At 43.3% G+C, this 15566-nt stretch overlaps 1 protein-coding gene across 1 annotated transcript; it reads left to right on the top strand.

Annotated features, from left to right (window-relative positions):
• Positions 1-1895: 1895 nt before the first annotated feature.
• On the top strand, positions 1896-14949 carry TNFRSF4 (TNF receptor superfamily member 4). The gene is made up of 7 exons (XM_030537299.1): positions 1896-3197; positions 6511-6633; positions 7116-7232; positions 7682-7748; positions 8646-8860; positions 9864-9989; positions 12010-14949. Exons 1-7 carry the CDS (start codon positions 3047-3049, stop codon positions 12078-12080), a joined length of 870 nt encoding a protein of 289 aa, XP_030393159.1. The 5' UTR covers positions 1896-3046; the 3' UTR covers positions 12081-14949.
• The last annotated feature ends 617 nt before the right edge of the window (positions 14950-15566 follow it).

Here is a 15566-nt window from a genome sequence, read left to right as displayed (position 1 = left end):
TTGCTTGAAATTCCAATTAAGGTGTGTTTATATCTAATCAAGTTTATTCTCTTAATATAATGTAAATACAGGATTTGCTGTTTGTTTTTGATTTAAAATGGCCTTTTTTTTTTTTGTTAAATGGCTTGTATCAAAGTCTTTTTATATACATTTATCTTTTTTCATTAAATATATTTCTCTGTGCTTTGGCAGTGCTCCAGCATTGAGATTCTTCATTAAGACAGACTATTTAAGACCTCAGATTAAAGAAATTGAATTATGAAAGTGAATATAAGTCAAATAGAAGGGGGGAAAGAGTGGGGAAATTGTGATAGTCTACTCATGTTCTACTTGTAGGCAAAAGTAGCTGGATGTTCCTTCTATAATGAGTCTGCAGAGACTGATTTAGACCCCAGCTTCTCTGACTTGCAACCAACTTCTGGTTTTGTTTAAACATGGTTGGGTTGTAGTGTAGGCAGGGCCTGAAACAATACCTCTGTGATTTTGATCTCACACATGATGTTATCCTGGCATCACTGTTATCTCTTTCATTGTGGATTAAACTGGGCTGTGTGGAGACACTCAGATGATTCCTCTCTCTACATTTTAGAAAGAAGGAAACTAAGTTCATATACTGTTCTGTTTAATCATCTTAAGGTTCTTTAGTGTTCTACTTCCAATCTTGCCTTTCCCAATTTCTGCATCTGTCAGATTCTTAATCACAGGACAGTTTTCATCTGCAAGTAATCTGCTATTGAACCAGTTCTTCCATTTAGCACTACTTACAGTAGTTGATTAACTTTGTCCATGGTCACTTACCACTGTTCATAACATAAAAGCAGTCTGCCTACTGCTATAAAGTGCTTGGTAGCCAAGCTATCATGGCACATGGCAAGTGGGAGGGTTTGTATTTTAGGGAAAGGTGGGAGGAAATAAATTAAACCTATTTGGTCTTTAGTAGACTAATGTTGAGTTATTAATTGTGTGATGTAATTTGGGATATGTGCATATAGTTACAACTTCCAGCACTGCAATGCAAAGTTGTGTACATAATCAGTATTTACCAACTGAATGATATTTTACCAGCATTCAATGGTAATGAAGTAGAATCTGAATATATAGTCATCAGTGTTTATATTGTTTTTGCTTTGAATGTGTTAGCACATTTCCAACCTTATGTTGTTGTAAATTTCATCCACATCAAAGTCTTTTGTTCTGATTCCCTTCCAAATGAATAACCAGATCCTGCTACTTGCTATGAAAGGGGGAGGAAGACAGTTTAAATTGATCAAAAGTTGCAAAGGGAAGAAATAAGTCAGTACGATATAAAATTTTGTTATAGTGATGTTACCTAGCAAGACTTATGCCACTGTATTTCCTATGTGCAGACCAGTTTGGGTTGTGTCCTTTTTTCATTGCAGATAGAGCAAAAGATAATTTGGAGTGAAAAAAACATCAGCTCTGGGGTTTGTTTGTTTTTTTTTTTTTTTTTTTTTTTTTAAAGGAACAGCTTTACTAAAGCTGTAACTTTCCAATGATTTGGAGAGGACTGTGGAATGGAAAAAAAATTAGTATGTCTTTAAAAATTCAGAGACATTGTGGGAGAGGGGAACAGCGTAAATAAAATACAGCAATAGAATTGCTCTGCAATCCTCTCAACTGTATCAGATTATGAAGGATGTAATTTGCAGTCCAGATTTACTTCCCTCCAATACAGACCTGGTGGTGGTTTCTTGCAAGTGAACTGTAAATTGACATCAGAAATGCTGAGTCTTAGAAGTCTGGTTCTAAAAAACTTGACAAATTTAAATAAAAATCAAATAAAATCCCTTTTTGACTATTGTCTTTTAATTTGGGCCTTGGCTTGAACACTCTTTTTTAAAGGCCATTTTCACTGGGTAAGTAAGCAGATTCGGAGAATCCCAAAACCTGTGTGTCTAACTCCTATTGATAAAACTTGAATGTAGGTGAAACCTCGCTGCCTCTGTCATGAGTCTCATTCTCCCTTTCTGTGCTGTACTAATTTGTTCATGAAGGAGAACAAGATGATGCCCTTCCCCTCCACCCCCCACTTCTCGCTACCGCTGACTTCCCCCTCCCACATCCCAGGCACTCCTTCCAGGTCCTCCTCCTTGGGCACGAAGGGAACAGAACTGGTGTGATTTTGCTGTACAGGAGGACACCAAACAATACTAAGGGACATCCATGTGGGTTCCTCATCCCCTGTCCCTAAGGGAAACAGTTCTGCAGGGTGCTTCATTTCCCACAGAGCACAGGAAGGCTTTGAGAGAAGGGTTAGAATGGCTGGTTGGTGTATAGGCCAAATTCCCCTGCCTACAGCAATGCAGCTGCTGTGGAAGCTACTGTGGCTCCAATGCAGTAGCCCCACTGTTGTACTAAGGGCAAAAGGGCAGATTCCGTGTGCACCTAGCCCCCGTGGAATCGGCGTGTATGCAGTCCATATTTCACTTGCACCATTCCCTGAGCTATATATGATGCACCACACTCTTAATTTTAATACTTAGGAGTTAATTTTGTCATAATAATGGTGGACGCTGTTCTCTTATTTCTCCCTCCATTAAAGCCCTGCCCGTTTCGTGAGCTGGAGTGATACTTGCATAGCAAGAGGCTAATATGTGACATTTAACCACTATCCCTGAAAACTGCTCGCCAGAATTCTTGCAAAACTATTCAGTATGTTCCCCTTCTAGCTTTTGAAATGAGTGACAGCGCTTCAGTTCAGATAACGGGAAGCTAAGGCTGGTGTTTCTCACAAAGGACGTGGTTCGTTCCTAATAAAACCTTAAGCTAAGAAATGGCATGTGGCCCTTGTTTTTTAGGGCCTAAAATAAAACTTTCATAGAATTGATTCAGAAAGCTTTATTTTCCCTTCTTCCTTGAAGGAGCCTGAAAGCTGAAAAGAGGAGGAGCTGAAAAGAGGTGATACGTGGTGGGAATTTCCCCATTGCAGGCATATGAATTGCCTTCCTGTTCTTCAGCAGTCTAGGTTCAACCACTCCTAGAGTTTACCCTTTTTTTTTTTTTGCAGGGGAAGTGGAGAGTCAGCATGGCTGGACGAGTATTAGCCAAATTTGTGTTCTCTTCTTTTACTGCTGTTTTGTTCTCCCTGTTGTTCTCTGCTATGCAGTGTTCAGGGCAGATTTGTGGAGAATTTGAATATCCCTTACATAACCGATGCTGCAAGGAATGTGCTCCTGGTAAGTCCTTGTCATCGACTCAATATTGACAGTCCTTATTAGATGTAAAGTGCAGCAGTTAATGAGGTAGGTGGTGGGGGAAATAATCTTGTGCACCCAAAATGTTACTGACATGTCAGAAACAAAGTCTGAACTGTAAAATACTGTTTTATAAAATATCTAGAATTCTGTCTACTTTGGAATAAACTCTTTCTGTAATTTAGGGTTTCTCAAGGTTACCCGCTTATGTATCACTCTACAGAAGGAAATCTTCAAAGACTTGTCTACACTGGCTTCTTTTTCTTAAAATTTCCCACTGGTGCAGGTCCGTGATGGGAGCACTAGCAGGGACTGACTGCCGATATCTTAACTAACATATTGTCTAGCCTGACTCAGATTAGCAGTAAATGGCATGCTGGTTAAAATGCTGGTGGACACAGGAGCCTTGCTGGTGCTAGTACTTACATTGTAGCTGCAATGGTGGGTCATCTTAAGAAAATAGGTCTAGTATAGTTAAGGGTAAGGCTGTGCAAGATGTCTTTAAAGCTGCTTCCATTACTGGAGCTAAAGCTTATATGTTTTTGTTTTTTAAAAAGTGACTGACCATATGCTCTCCTATTGAAGAGAACAGGGCATGTCAAACATCACTGGAAAAATCAAGATTTATGGATGGCCGCATCTTTGGATTTTTAAATTGCTCTGCAAGCATGATCCACGTGCCATGTGGACGTCTCCCTGTGAAGAGAGCTAGTTCTCTTTGCTTCACGTAATTCATGAGCATGATTTGGCAAGAACATAGGTGGCAGCAAAGGGAGTACTTGTTTCCTCCCACTTTCTCCTTTTTGGTAGAAACTGAATGAATTTTGCTCTGTCTGTTTTTTCTTTCTCACAGTTGCTGTTAGAGCGGAATGACAGTTCTGCAATCAGAGCTGAGGAAGTGGAAAAGTGCAAAAAATACACAGGCGCTATTAGTTGGATATGATTATAGAAATTACTTGACAACCCAGAGTAACCACAACTGGCATGTGACACCACACTGTACAATGGGCAGTTTGTTAATAGAAAGTGGCGTGTAGAGTTCAGAGCTGACAGGAAGGGAAGGTACATTCTCACCTCTACAGGATGATTAGATTGTGTGCTTGCACCTTTTTGCAAGAGGTTTCTGTTTTAAAAAAATCCTGTACAGAGTTGTCTATGCATCTTCAAATTAGAGCTCTTTCTTTATTCACAGTTCCATCCACCCATCCATGTAAAATTTGGACTGCATTAGCTACTGCAGCAAAAACTGAAATCAGTGGTTGTAACAGATCTCCATTCTTGAGACTTGGCTTGCCGCACAAGCCCTCAGGGTATTCCCAAAGCTACTGAATTATGACGGTTTTTGAGTTCCTCATTCTGGGACACATCCCATCCCTGGTAAATGGGTACAGACAATCCTCATGGGTCACATGCTACTTCTTTTCTCCTTAATGTGATGAGGGAGTTTCCACAGACTGTCAGTTAGAAGCTACTGAGTCAGGTTTTCCCAGTCTAGAACTATCTCCCTCCTGTCCCCACGGATGAATATATTACTATGTCTTGCAATTAATTACTGAGGTAAAGCAGTGGATATATATAGTCTTTGGTAATGGCCATATGAAAATGCAGCAGTCAAGGTAGTTGATTTAGACAGTATCTTCTGTAGTACAAGGTCATTTCATTGTGGGTGTTGTGGGTTGATATTTTGTTCAAATGAATTCTCTCCCAGCTACTTGGAAAATGCCCTGAATTTTGCCTGCCAGTTCTTGGAACATTCTGCATTCAGGAGAGTAGTCTGTTTCCTAAGAGTGTAGGATGCGCAATAGATAGTGAGTTAATGGGTTTTAGTGGTGTGAGAATAATGAGTTATCCTTTCTCAGAACTGTTTGCTGTTAGCACCCAGTGACACTTAGAGAAAATGAATGAGTGGGGTGGAAAAAAGTACAGTGTGATCCTCATTTTCCAAGAGCAAGGGTGAGAATAAAAAATTAATTACCACTGGATTTTAAAAGTACTGAGCATAAAAATAATTTCTCCTTATTTTCAAGTAGCCTATACCAGGGTTCTCAAACTGGGGGTTGTGACCCCTCAGGCGGTTGCAAGGTGGTTACATGGGAGTTGCAAGCTGTCAGCTCCATGGGGCTGACAGTTCTGAGCCCCCATTAAATTAAATTTACCCCATTTTTAATTTATAAGGGGGTGTCACACTCAGAGATGTGCTGTGTGAAAGGAGTCACCAATACAAAATGTTTGAAAACCCCTGTACTGTGTATGTTAGGCCATTAGCGAGATATAGGAAATGTGCCTCGATACCTAGAGCATAAGATGGGGACTCAGAACCTCTTGATGCTATTCCTGGCTCTGCCACTGACTTGCTGTTTGACCTTGGGCAAGTCATTTAATCCCTGCTCCTAATTATCTGTCTATGAAACAGAAACTAGATTGAATTGTTACCCACTTCAAAAGTGTTGTGAAATGTAATTAATGTTTGAGAAGCATTCTGAACTCAGCTGAAAGTACAAAGTACGGTATTGTTGCATTTATCTGTTGCAGCAAGATAAGTGTGCCTCATTTCTTGCGAAAAAACTACCTATTATATGCAAGTTCTCTGAGGAGAGTGTTGGGGCTTGAGATCAGGGCACAACTGACGAACATTTAACAGGGGGAACTTTCTGCCCATTCAGGCATTCCTTTAGTATAATGCTGTGTGTATTTAAAACATGTACTCCTCGAAGGGGGAATTCAAATTCTGAGAGAGGTGGGATATGTTACCTAGCTGCTTGTAAATCTGTGAGTAAAGCAGATAGCAGTCTCTAGAATAGAGGGAGAGACGTGTGCTGTAGTGTTTTATGTCACTTTGCAAATGTGATTTGATTATTTCCTGACATACCTGTGAGTGGGCTAAATAACAATGGGACAGTGCAGATGAGGAACCAGAACATTTAAGCCCAGTGCCACAGAAGAAATGAGCATCAGAGCCAGAATTAGAACTCGGGACCAATGCCTGAACCGCTGTACCACTCTACTCCTCTGATCTTAGTTATTATGGGAAATGATGCCATCTTACGTCACTTCTGAATTAGTGGTTTGAATTCAGACTCCTCTGACAGCTGTTGTGGCGAAGTGAAATGATTTTGATGGCGTTAATCATGTTCTTAGTGGACAGACGCCATGCTGATTAAGCATGTTAGAAGGGGATGGATGATACTGTCCACATTTTCAGAATGCTGCTAGGTGTCTAGAAGTGGGTCATGGCTGCTAATCCACAGACAGTGACACAAAGGTATTTCTCTCCCATACGTGCTCTTTGTTCTAGGTGAGGGAATGAGAAACCGCTGCTTGCCATCATCCGAATCCGAGTGCGTCCCCTGCCAAAATGGATACTATAACTCAAAGCATAACTACTATCCGTGCAAAAGCTGCACCGTCTGTTACACAGGTAAGTCAGCTATGCAGTGGCCACTTCTTTACAAGAGGTCCCCAGAATATTCCCCTAAGGCCCTTAGGTGCTCTTCTCAGGCCCTCTTCTCTTTCCTACTCCCCAAAGGGCTGGCAGATGAAGTTTTTGCACACACAAAAATTGCCCATTTTTTAAGCCATTAGAGCTGGTGGAATTTTTTTTAATTTTAACAAGATTTTGACTGGGAAAAAATGGTGGTTTAATTTTTCATTTTTTTTTCATGTTTCAAGTCAAAGAAGAACTGGATAAGACTCTAACTTGAATCCATTCCTTCTGCTCTTTAATGACCTGGTTACATGGCACAAGGGAATCCATTGCATGCAAACGGGTTCAAGAGACTAGATTTGACCTCCAGGTCTCTCGTTTGTCAGTGCAGAAAAATGAGCACTAGGCCAGTTTCATTTGTACTTTTAATTAATTTCCTTTCTTCTCGTCCACTTCCCCAACTCTGTTGCTCCTAGATAGGGGAAGCATGGAGGTGAAGAAGTGTGATAAGATCTCAGATACAGTTTGTGTGTGCATGAAGGGTTACACCCCATACGACAGCAGATCGTCAGAGGAATCTCCGTCAGGAAGAGGTGAGTAATTCGCTTTTTTTAAAATTATAACAGTATTCCTCCCAGTGAAAAGCGCCTGCTGGCTGTTTTGTGAATTATCTCTGTCTCCAAGACAACCATTGCTAACAGGGTGATATGCAAAATGCTGCCACAGGACCTCTCCTCTTTTACCTCCATTAACACTCTGCAGGAAATGCAAGGTACCTCGCCAAGAAACAGAATAAAAAAGGTGTTGTACTTGTTCAATATGCTACCTTCCCTTTGTACAGACCCAAATGTTGACTGCCGTTTCAATGGTGCTGTTGTATGTACTCTGGTTTTGCATGACATTCTGGAATGGAAGCTTGTTTTATACATTGTAATGCTCATGTTTCATTCTTGCTCCAGATTTATCCAAAGGATGTTCACAGCTACTCCAAATCTGTATCAAACAACCATAGTTTTAAAATATTGTCTCTTTTTTTTTTCAGAATGCTTCCCTTGTCCTGATGGGCATTTTTCCGATGGAAACAATGACAGATGTCGGCCCTGGACCAAGTACGTATCCCTCACCCAAACAAACTGGGCTTAAACTTTTGTTTGTTTAGTTAAGGGTTGCTCACAGCAGTCCCTTCTGTCTCCTTCCCTAAGGTCAGTATATGGTATTCCCAAAGATAAGCCAGCAATAAATACAGTAAGAGTTGTATTCATGATGACTCTTAGGATGCCTGCAAGAGGGCTATGTGCCAGCTCAAGGGATGCATTGGCATCCTGCATTTTCCCTTTTCCACCGTGCTGGCTTCAGTAGAAAGCTGACCAAGTGGAAATTTCACATATCTGGAAAGGGCTCCAGCACCTCACACAAGGAAGCTATTGGTGATTGTAGCAAACCACATGGAACCTGAAGGGAGGGCCGCAGCTTGCAAGAGGGAACAGTTTTGAGGAGGCTCCAGGAAATTGGTCTGTGTGCACATGACTAGAGAACGCTAGCTGATGTCGCAATATCCCTGTAAACAGTTTTCTTCGTAAAGATCCAGTTTAGTTTTACAAGCATGGAGTCTTTTCATGTTTTTAACCCAGCATGCATTGCCTGAACTGATGATGTTTTCTTTCCTGGGAGCATTTCTACACCCCTCTTCTTTTTGTCTCATGCCATGGTGTTCTCTCTAGTTGAGCAGAAGTTGGGAATACAGCTGCAACCCATGCTCCACTTTGGAGTGGCTACTGAGTGTTGCTATGAAGGGTTCATCTGAATTTCCAATGTTCAAGCAAGCAGGAAAAGGTTGTTTTGTTTTGTTTTTTTTAAAAGAAATCCAGGCCTTCTTTATACAACATAAAGAAGCTACACGCGCCAAAAAAAATTTGCATATGCTACATCTTTTTTCCTGTGCAGTCACCTTTATATTCGGCGCTGAAGCTATTTAAATAATTCCATTTATTTATTTACACTGGCAGCTGCACGGCTTATGGTAAAAAGACTCTCAGAGCTGGGACAAAAATAGAAGATGCCATCTGCGATGACCAGGACAAACAGGCCACCACATTCCAAACATCCACCTTATACCTCTCTATCATCAGCCGCAGAAGCAATGGATCTACTACAGCACCCACCCCCTTCACGTCCAAAGACGCCCTTTCCACCACTCCCATTAAAAAGGAGACTAACTGGGGTAAGGGAAGGCTGAGTCTTGTCTTCCTTTTGCCTGCTCTTCTGAATAACACTTTTGTTCCCCTTCAGTCTATCCAAAATACCTCTGCCAAACTCACCTTCCTCCTACTATATCAGCACCCTTTGTAATCAGTCACTTCAGATTTCACATCCCCTTCCTTAGCTGTTTCAAGCTCCCTGCACAGCTCTGTTGCTGCCCACCTCTCATCACTTGTTGCCTGCCAGCCTCCTCTTCTCCTCTGCATGCCTCCATGGCCCCTCTGTTACCTCTTTCCACAAGCACCTCTGTCCCTTCCCCAAGCTTTGGGAGGCCTTCTCCTAATCCTCTATGCCATGCAGCCTCCCTCTCCTCCTCAGACCTATTTCCCCACAGCCCTGCAATGAGCATTCCTCTCATCCTGTGTATATATATACACAAATAATTATATCTTTAAAAAAAAATAATTCAAGGCATTAACAAGGTGATTGAACCACCCAGGCATCCCATAACCTCTCGGGTGTATTCCCTCCTCAAACAGGAAGAATGACTCATTTCCCCAGCTTAATTGGTTCCTGCTCTTCCTTAGCCTCATATACATGGTAGATTTGAATTTGGCAGCTCTCATGAACTGCCAACTCTGTGAAACAATTTAATTTCTTGCTATCGTAGCCACCTACCCACTTGCAGTCATGGTTAGCTTTTAAAAACCATGGGAAATGTGGACACCCTGACTTCTGTGACATAAATGTAGCCTTAATTGTAGGGCGACATGTTCACTTCATGGTTCTGAGGTTGCCACCGTTATGTCATTATCCTTATTGGAATCGTCATCACTTTCTCATGCATTGTCTTTCATGCTCATCATCGTCTTATTTGATTTAACAAGTTTTTGTGTGATGCTCATCATCCTGGCATTGGAGTGCCTAGGTCTTATGTAACTCAGGATGGTAATCATGCAGGGGCCCAGCAGTGCGTGTTCTTTCTCTCTCTCGTGTGTAATGGTCTTCCTTTATTTTTCTCCTAGGGTCTTTATCGCTCATTTTGATTTGCTTAACATTGCTCATGGTATCTGGAATGTCCATCCTCCTCTTGATTATCCAGACAACCAAAAAGGAGAAGCCAAAGAGGCCTCTTGTGAATGGACAACTTGGTGAGTCTCTGTTAAAAGCTTGCTGTCCTACACAATTCATTTGGAGCAAATGGGCGGATAACCTGTCTCTCTCAGGGTATGGCTACGCTGCAGTGCAGGCCCAGGGTTCAAACTCAGACTCAAGCCTAATCTCCCTTCATACTAAACACACACTGTGCTAACCCAGGGCTTGGCTCCAAGAGTCTACGACCCTATGGGGTAGAAGGTCTGAGTCTGAGTCAAGCCAGGACCCAGGCTTTCACCCCTATTGCTTTGCAGTGTAGACACAGCCCCACTGGAATCGTGCTTTTGGAGTCTGCCAAAAATTTTCCACAATCACCCTGGCCAAATTTGTTTGTCCTCTGGACGGTCCAGTTTGGTAGACAGTCAAGTTTTTTCACTCTGCATGACTCCCTAATTTAAATGATCTGTGGTGGGCCTTGAACAAAGATTTGCATACATCCCTGGCCCTTTGCCAATGGGAAAGTGCCGTGAAAAACATTTAAAAGCTCTGCTCGTGGTCTGTGTTTAAGGCTGATCCAAATTTTTCATTTATATTGGTCCCTGTATAAGTTATAGTGCATGGGTCTGACCAATGCAGAATGTTGCTGGAGGTGTGAGTCTGCCAGAGCTGAGAACAGTTTGGGGGGATATATCTGATCACCCTGGAAACTCTCCAGCTCACAGAAAGCTTGGCTCTCTATAGCAGTGCCTGTAGCTGCATGGCTTGCTTAGATGGAAGAGAAAATTGTCTCCAGGGGTAGAAGCTTGACTTAGTGATCTGGATGACCTGGTTGCTAAAGAGCAGGCAGTATTTCAGAGAGGAGGGGCCTCAGTCAACCTCTAGCACGCGACTTGCCAGGGTAAGCACCCTGGTGGGCCGGGCCAATTTGTTTACCTGCCGCATCGGAAGGTTCAGCGGACTGTGGCTCCCACTGGCCATGGTTTGCCATCCCAGGACAGTGGGGGTGGCGGGAAGCCGTGGCTAGCACATCCCTCAGCCTGCGCCACTTTCTGCCACCCTCATTGGCCTGAGATGGTGAACCGCAGCCTGTGGGAGCCAACACGGCAGGAAAACAAACTGGCCCAGCCCGCCAGGGTGCTTACTTTGGCAAGCCGCGTGCCAGAGGTTGCCAACCCCTGGTCTAACTTTTTAGAAGGCTTTAATTAACCCCTAATGGATGGGAACTGAGACGTTCTCCTTTCCCCTCTCTACTCCCTTCCTTCTCTTCCCAGTCCTTTATCTTTTCTTCCTCCTGCCTTGCTTGCTGTTCCCCCTTCCTCCCTTTTCTCTTTACTTCATTACACTCTTTTCTGTGTGGCTTTATAGCTATCAAAATATTTGACACACACACACATGCTGAGATCAGTTTACCGAGGAGGAGGGTTGAATTTATACAGCATGCTGAAAAAAATAATAGTGCATCATATACCCATTGAGTGAATCTGTGACACAGGACCAGCCTGGCTGAAATATTCTGTTTCTACCTATGTTGTCAGAACTTCTACTTCCCCCTCTATTTGCAATTTTGTCCTTTCCTTCCTTTTTTTCTTTCTCTTTTCTGTTTTTCCACCTGCTTGGGGAGAGGGGAATCAATATTATATAAATAATAATAAAAAAAAATTGCTACTCTGTCGGGCAACCTTGTAAGATGCCTGATGAAGTTCTGACTCTTTTCTATCCATGTACAAATGAGCTGCTGCAGGGTATTTCATTCACCTTTTCCAAATGAATGAGTAGTTTGACTGACAAGAGGGTGGGCACTCCAGTCAAAGCCAATTAGATGCGTGGTTCTGGGTCAGCCCACTGCTGCCTGCTCTTCTCATTACACAGCACCAATAAAATATGTTCCCATTGTTCTCTAAACCCATCCCACGTCTACTACATACCCCGTATCAGCTAGACCAGCAAGCAGTAATCTAGAAGTCTCTCCCTGGCTCAGTTGTTCTGTGCGCCCATGTGTGCATGGAACTAGAAGAGCCATTTGCTTCTCTTTCCTCTCCTGCTCTGTACAAAGTTTCTGTACTCTGTGTTTTTCAGATGGAAGGAGCTTTCGAATTCCTATCCAGGAAGAGCAAATCGACTCCAATTCCAGCCTTATCAAAAACTGATTCCCTGTTTTACTACAGTGTACTGTCATCTGAGCCAAACAGTAGGAACCTAGCAATGCAACCGGGGCGGCTCCAGGCACCAGTGCAGCAAGCGCGTGCCTGGGGCAGCAAGCTGCGGGGGGAGCCTGCCGGTCGCTGTGAGGGCAGCAGGCAGGTGGCTTTTGGCAGCGCACTTGCGGGAGATCCGCCGGTCCCGTGGCTTCGCTGGCAATTCGGCGGCAGGGACGCTGATGGTGCAGCACCGGTGGACCTCCCGCAGGCATGCCGCCGAATCCACGTGACCAGCAGACCTCCGGCTGGTGTGCCACCGAAAGCTGCCTGCCTGCCTGCCGTGCTTTGGGCGGCAAAAAACGTAGAGCCGCCCCTGAATGCAATAACTACTCCCCATGTAAAGGAATATTCTATATGCGTTGATGTTCGTTCCAGGGCCTATGTCTCCTTTCTGGTCTCTCTGAGTGCACCCCTTCGGGTCTTAGGCCTTATGCCTGTTCCTCTCTTGGGGGGGAATCATGTGATTCTCCCACTCTTAGACTGAGACATGGGCTGTAGTACCATGGGTATCAACTGAGCTTACTGAGCAGGTCCAACTGAGTTTGGGCACTGTTCTTCCCTTTGGGAGTTTGTGAGCAGCAGTATATGGTGAGCAGACCTTTTTGAACCCAAACTATTGTATTTAGCAATAGCAGAATGCATTAGAGAGAGGATTTCAAAACAAGTCTAGCTCTACCATCGTTTGGCGACCTAGGCAGGCCTAGCATCTCCAGACCCCCCACGTGGCTCCTCTTTCCGAGTCTCATTCCAGTCTGGTTTCACTTTTGGCTCTCCCTCCCCCTGAGAGAGTGACCCCCTTTAAACCTTGCTAGGATGCTTTGTTGTCTTGTGTTTTGTGGGCCTTGGCCTTTCCTGGTCAAAACAGTTTTGTAGGTTTGTCTGGAGACATGAGAACAGAATCGTGGAAGGTAATAACTCCAGAACTGCCTCTTAACAGTTTTTAAGCATTTGTTGAGAGGTGGTAATCTGGAGCCATTCTGCTTCTTTCTGCCGGTCAGACTCCTGTTAAGCTAAATCAGTGTATTCATATCATCCCAGTAACCCTTATTAGAGGATAGTCCAAATCCATGTATCTGTGTATGAGGGCAGAGTCTTTATATTCACAACCTTGAGAGAAAGCAAATTCAGATACGTGGGGAGAAGATTAAAAGACGGCCACTCAGAGAACAAGCATGCAGCGTGTTCCAATTTCAGACTTTAGCACTCAGCATTTGTACTGCTACTTCACCTGCAAACCCCCCACACACCCACTCTTGTGCTTCCTGTTTACATTCATGTGCATCACAACGAACATCCTGTTAAGATGGGTGTTTGCAGAGGGGAAAAAGAAGGTGAAGAGTGGGAACAGGCTGCATGAAAAGCAAATGCAGAGACTATGAGAAAAGGGAGGGGAGTGGAGGAAAAGAGCACTTCCAATGAAAGCATAAATAGTAGTTATTGGGCCAGATCCTAACCCACTGACTTCAGTAGAACCACGTGTGTGCCACTGGGGATCTGGCCTACTGTCTTTGTCTATGTTGTGTGTTTGGCCCCAATGTGTACGAGCGTAGCTTTCGAGAATTCTTCTGGCCCTGACATCACAATTAAACTGAATCGCCACATGGAACGAAAATCCAATCAAACCCCAGCTGACTATGCAAAGCCCCAAATAGTTGGAGGTTCACAAACCGTTGGGCTCCCCTGTCGCTGATTCTTGCCACTTTCCACTGTTGCTTTTGGACCTCTTTCTGTGCCCACAGAATTATCATTGTTCACTAACTAATCTCAGCAAACCCCACTCTGAATACAGTTGTTGTCTTGTTAGCCTGGCAGAACACAACAATGTAAACAATTGAAAGAACACAAGGCCCCCTAGATATAATATTTCTTCTTCTTGAAATGAGGCGTCGGCTGGGAGTAGCCAATAGACTGATATTCCAGTGCAACCCCCAGGGCTTTCTGCAGCTAGCATTATAGTAGAGCTCTGCAGAATCCCACCAGTAATGGATAGACAGTCCAGACCCAGGCTGCCATTCTGTATTTGAACACTTTGGGGGAGTTCACACTCAAGAACTGAACAAGCACTGGGCCTGCTCCTGCTCCCGGTTGAAATAAATAGTTTGGCAGTTCATTTCAGTTGGAGCAGGAACATGCTCAATGAACAAATGCTACACTGGTTGCCAAGTGTGTCTGTAGTGGAGGTGCTGCACGTCTTCTCGTTGGCTCATATATTTTCAAGGGGGTGAATGATTTTTAAAGTTAATGGGAGGTGCCCTATTAAATACAAGCTGTGAAACGGGTCTTGGGCAAATCACTGAATCCCTCTGTTCCTCAGTCTGCCTGTCTGTAAAATGGGAGTGATGATATTTACCTCCTTCCTGGCTGAGTGGGTGAGATTTAATGTGAAGTACTCTTTCAGAGCTCTTTCCAAACTGAGGAGTGGCAAGTTTTGTTATTGGCATCCAACAGCGACAAAAACAAAGGATAAGCCTTTGTACTGTACACATGAATAAGTTAATTATCCCCTACATATTTTGGTTTGTCTAATATAAATGGGTCTAGTTTATTACATACCCTATGGTTCCAGTTCTGCAAACATATACGAACTAGCCTCCAGAGAGACGACTACTGGGCTTAAAGCTAAGTGTTTGCATCAGTGTTTGCAGGATCAGGACCTTACTGTGTGTGTACCTACTTATGTGCATATATTGTAATATATTTTACATGTATACTCACAATGATGTAAAGTGTGATTATTATTATTATATGTATATTTAACATACCTGTAAGGGTGTGTCCACACTGCAGTTAGACACTTGCAGCTGACCTGTGCCAGCTGACACAGGCTAAGTGGCTGTTTAATTGTGGTGTAGATGTTCAGGCTGCAGCCTGGGCTTTGAGACCTTCCCACTGCACAGGGTCCTAGAGCCCAGGTTCCAGCCAGAGTTAAACAGCCCCTTAGCCCAAGCCCGAGTCAGCTGGCACAGGCCTGCCGTGGGTTTTTAATTGCAGTGCAGATGTATCTTGAGTGAGTTTGGCATATCTGTAATATGTTACACAATTTTGCAATATATTTTCCTGTAAATAGCTTTGGATGTAATTTTGTGTGCCGTAATGTATAAAATAGATCAAGGGAAAAAATCCAAGTGCTACAGCAGAGCTGAGAAGTCTTTCATTTTAAATGCCTGTAGTTAAATATTTATTTTGTATACAAAATAGCCACCACATGTGCCAAAATATGAACACAAGAGCTGCCTGAAAATGTTCTTTAAAAATACACCTCTACCCTGATATAATGCTGTCCTCAGGAGCCAAAAAATCTTACTGCGTTATAGGTGAAACCGCGTTATATCGAACTTGCTTTGATGCACCGGAGTGCACAGCCCTGCCTCCCCAGGATGCTGCTTTACTGCATTATATCCGAATTCATGTTATATTGGGTTGCGTTATTTCGGG

The sequence above is a fragment of the Gopherus evgoodei genome, chromosome 18 (assembly GCF_007399415.2).
Source record: "Gopherus evgoodei ecotype Sinaloan lineage chromosome 18, rGopEvg1_v1.p, whole genome shotgun sequence".
In the NCBI taxonomy this organism is placed as follows: Eukaryota; Metazoa; Chordata; order Testudines; family Testudinidae; genus Gopherus; species Gopherus evgoodei.
This window is presented reverse-complemented; position numbering and strand designations above follow the sequence as displayed.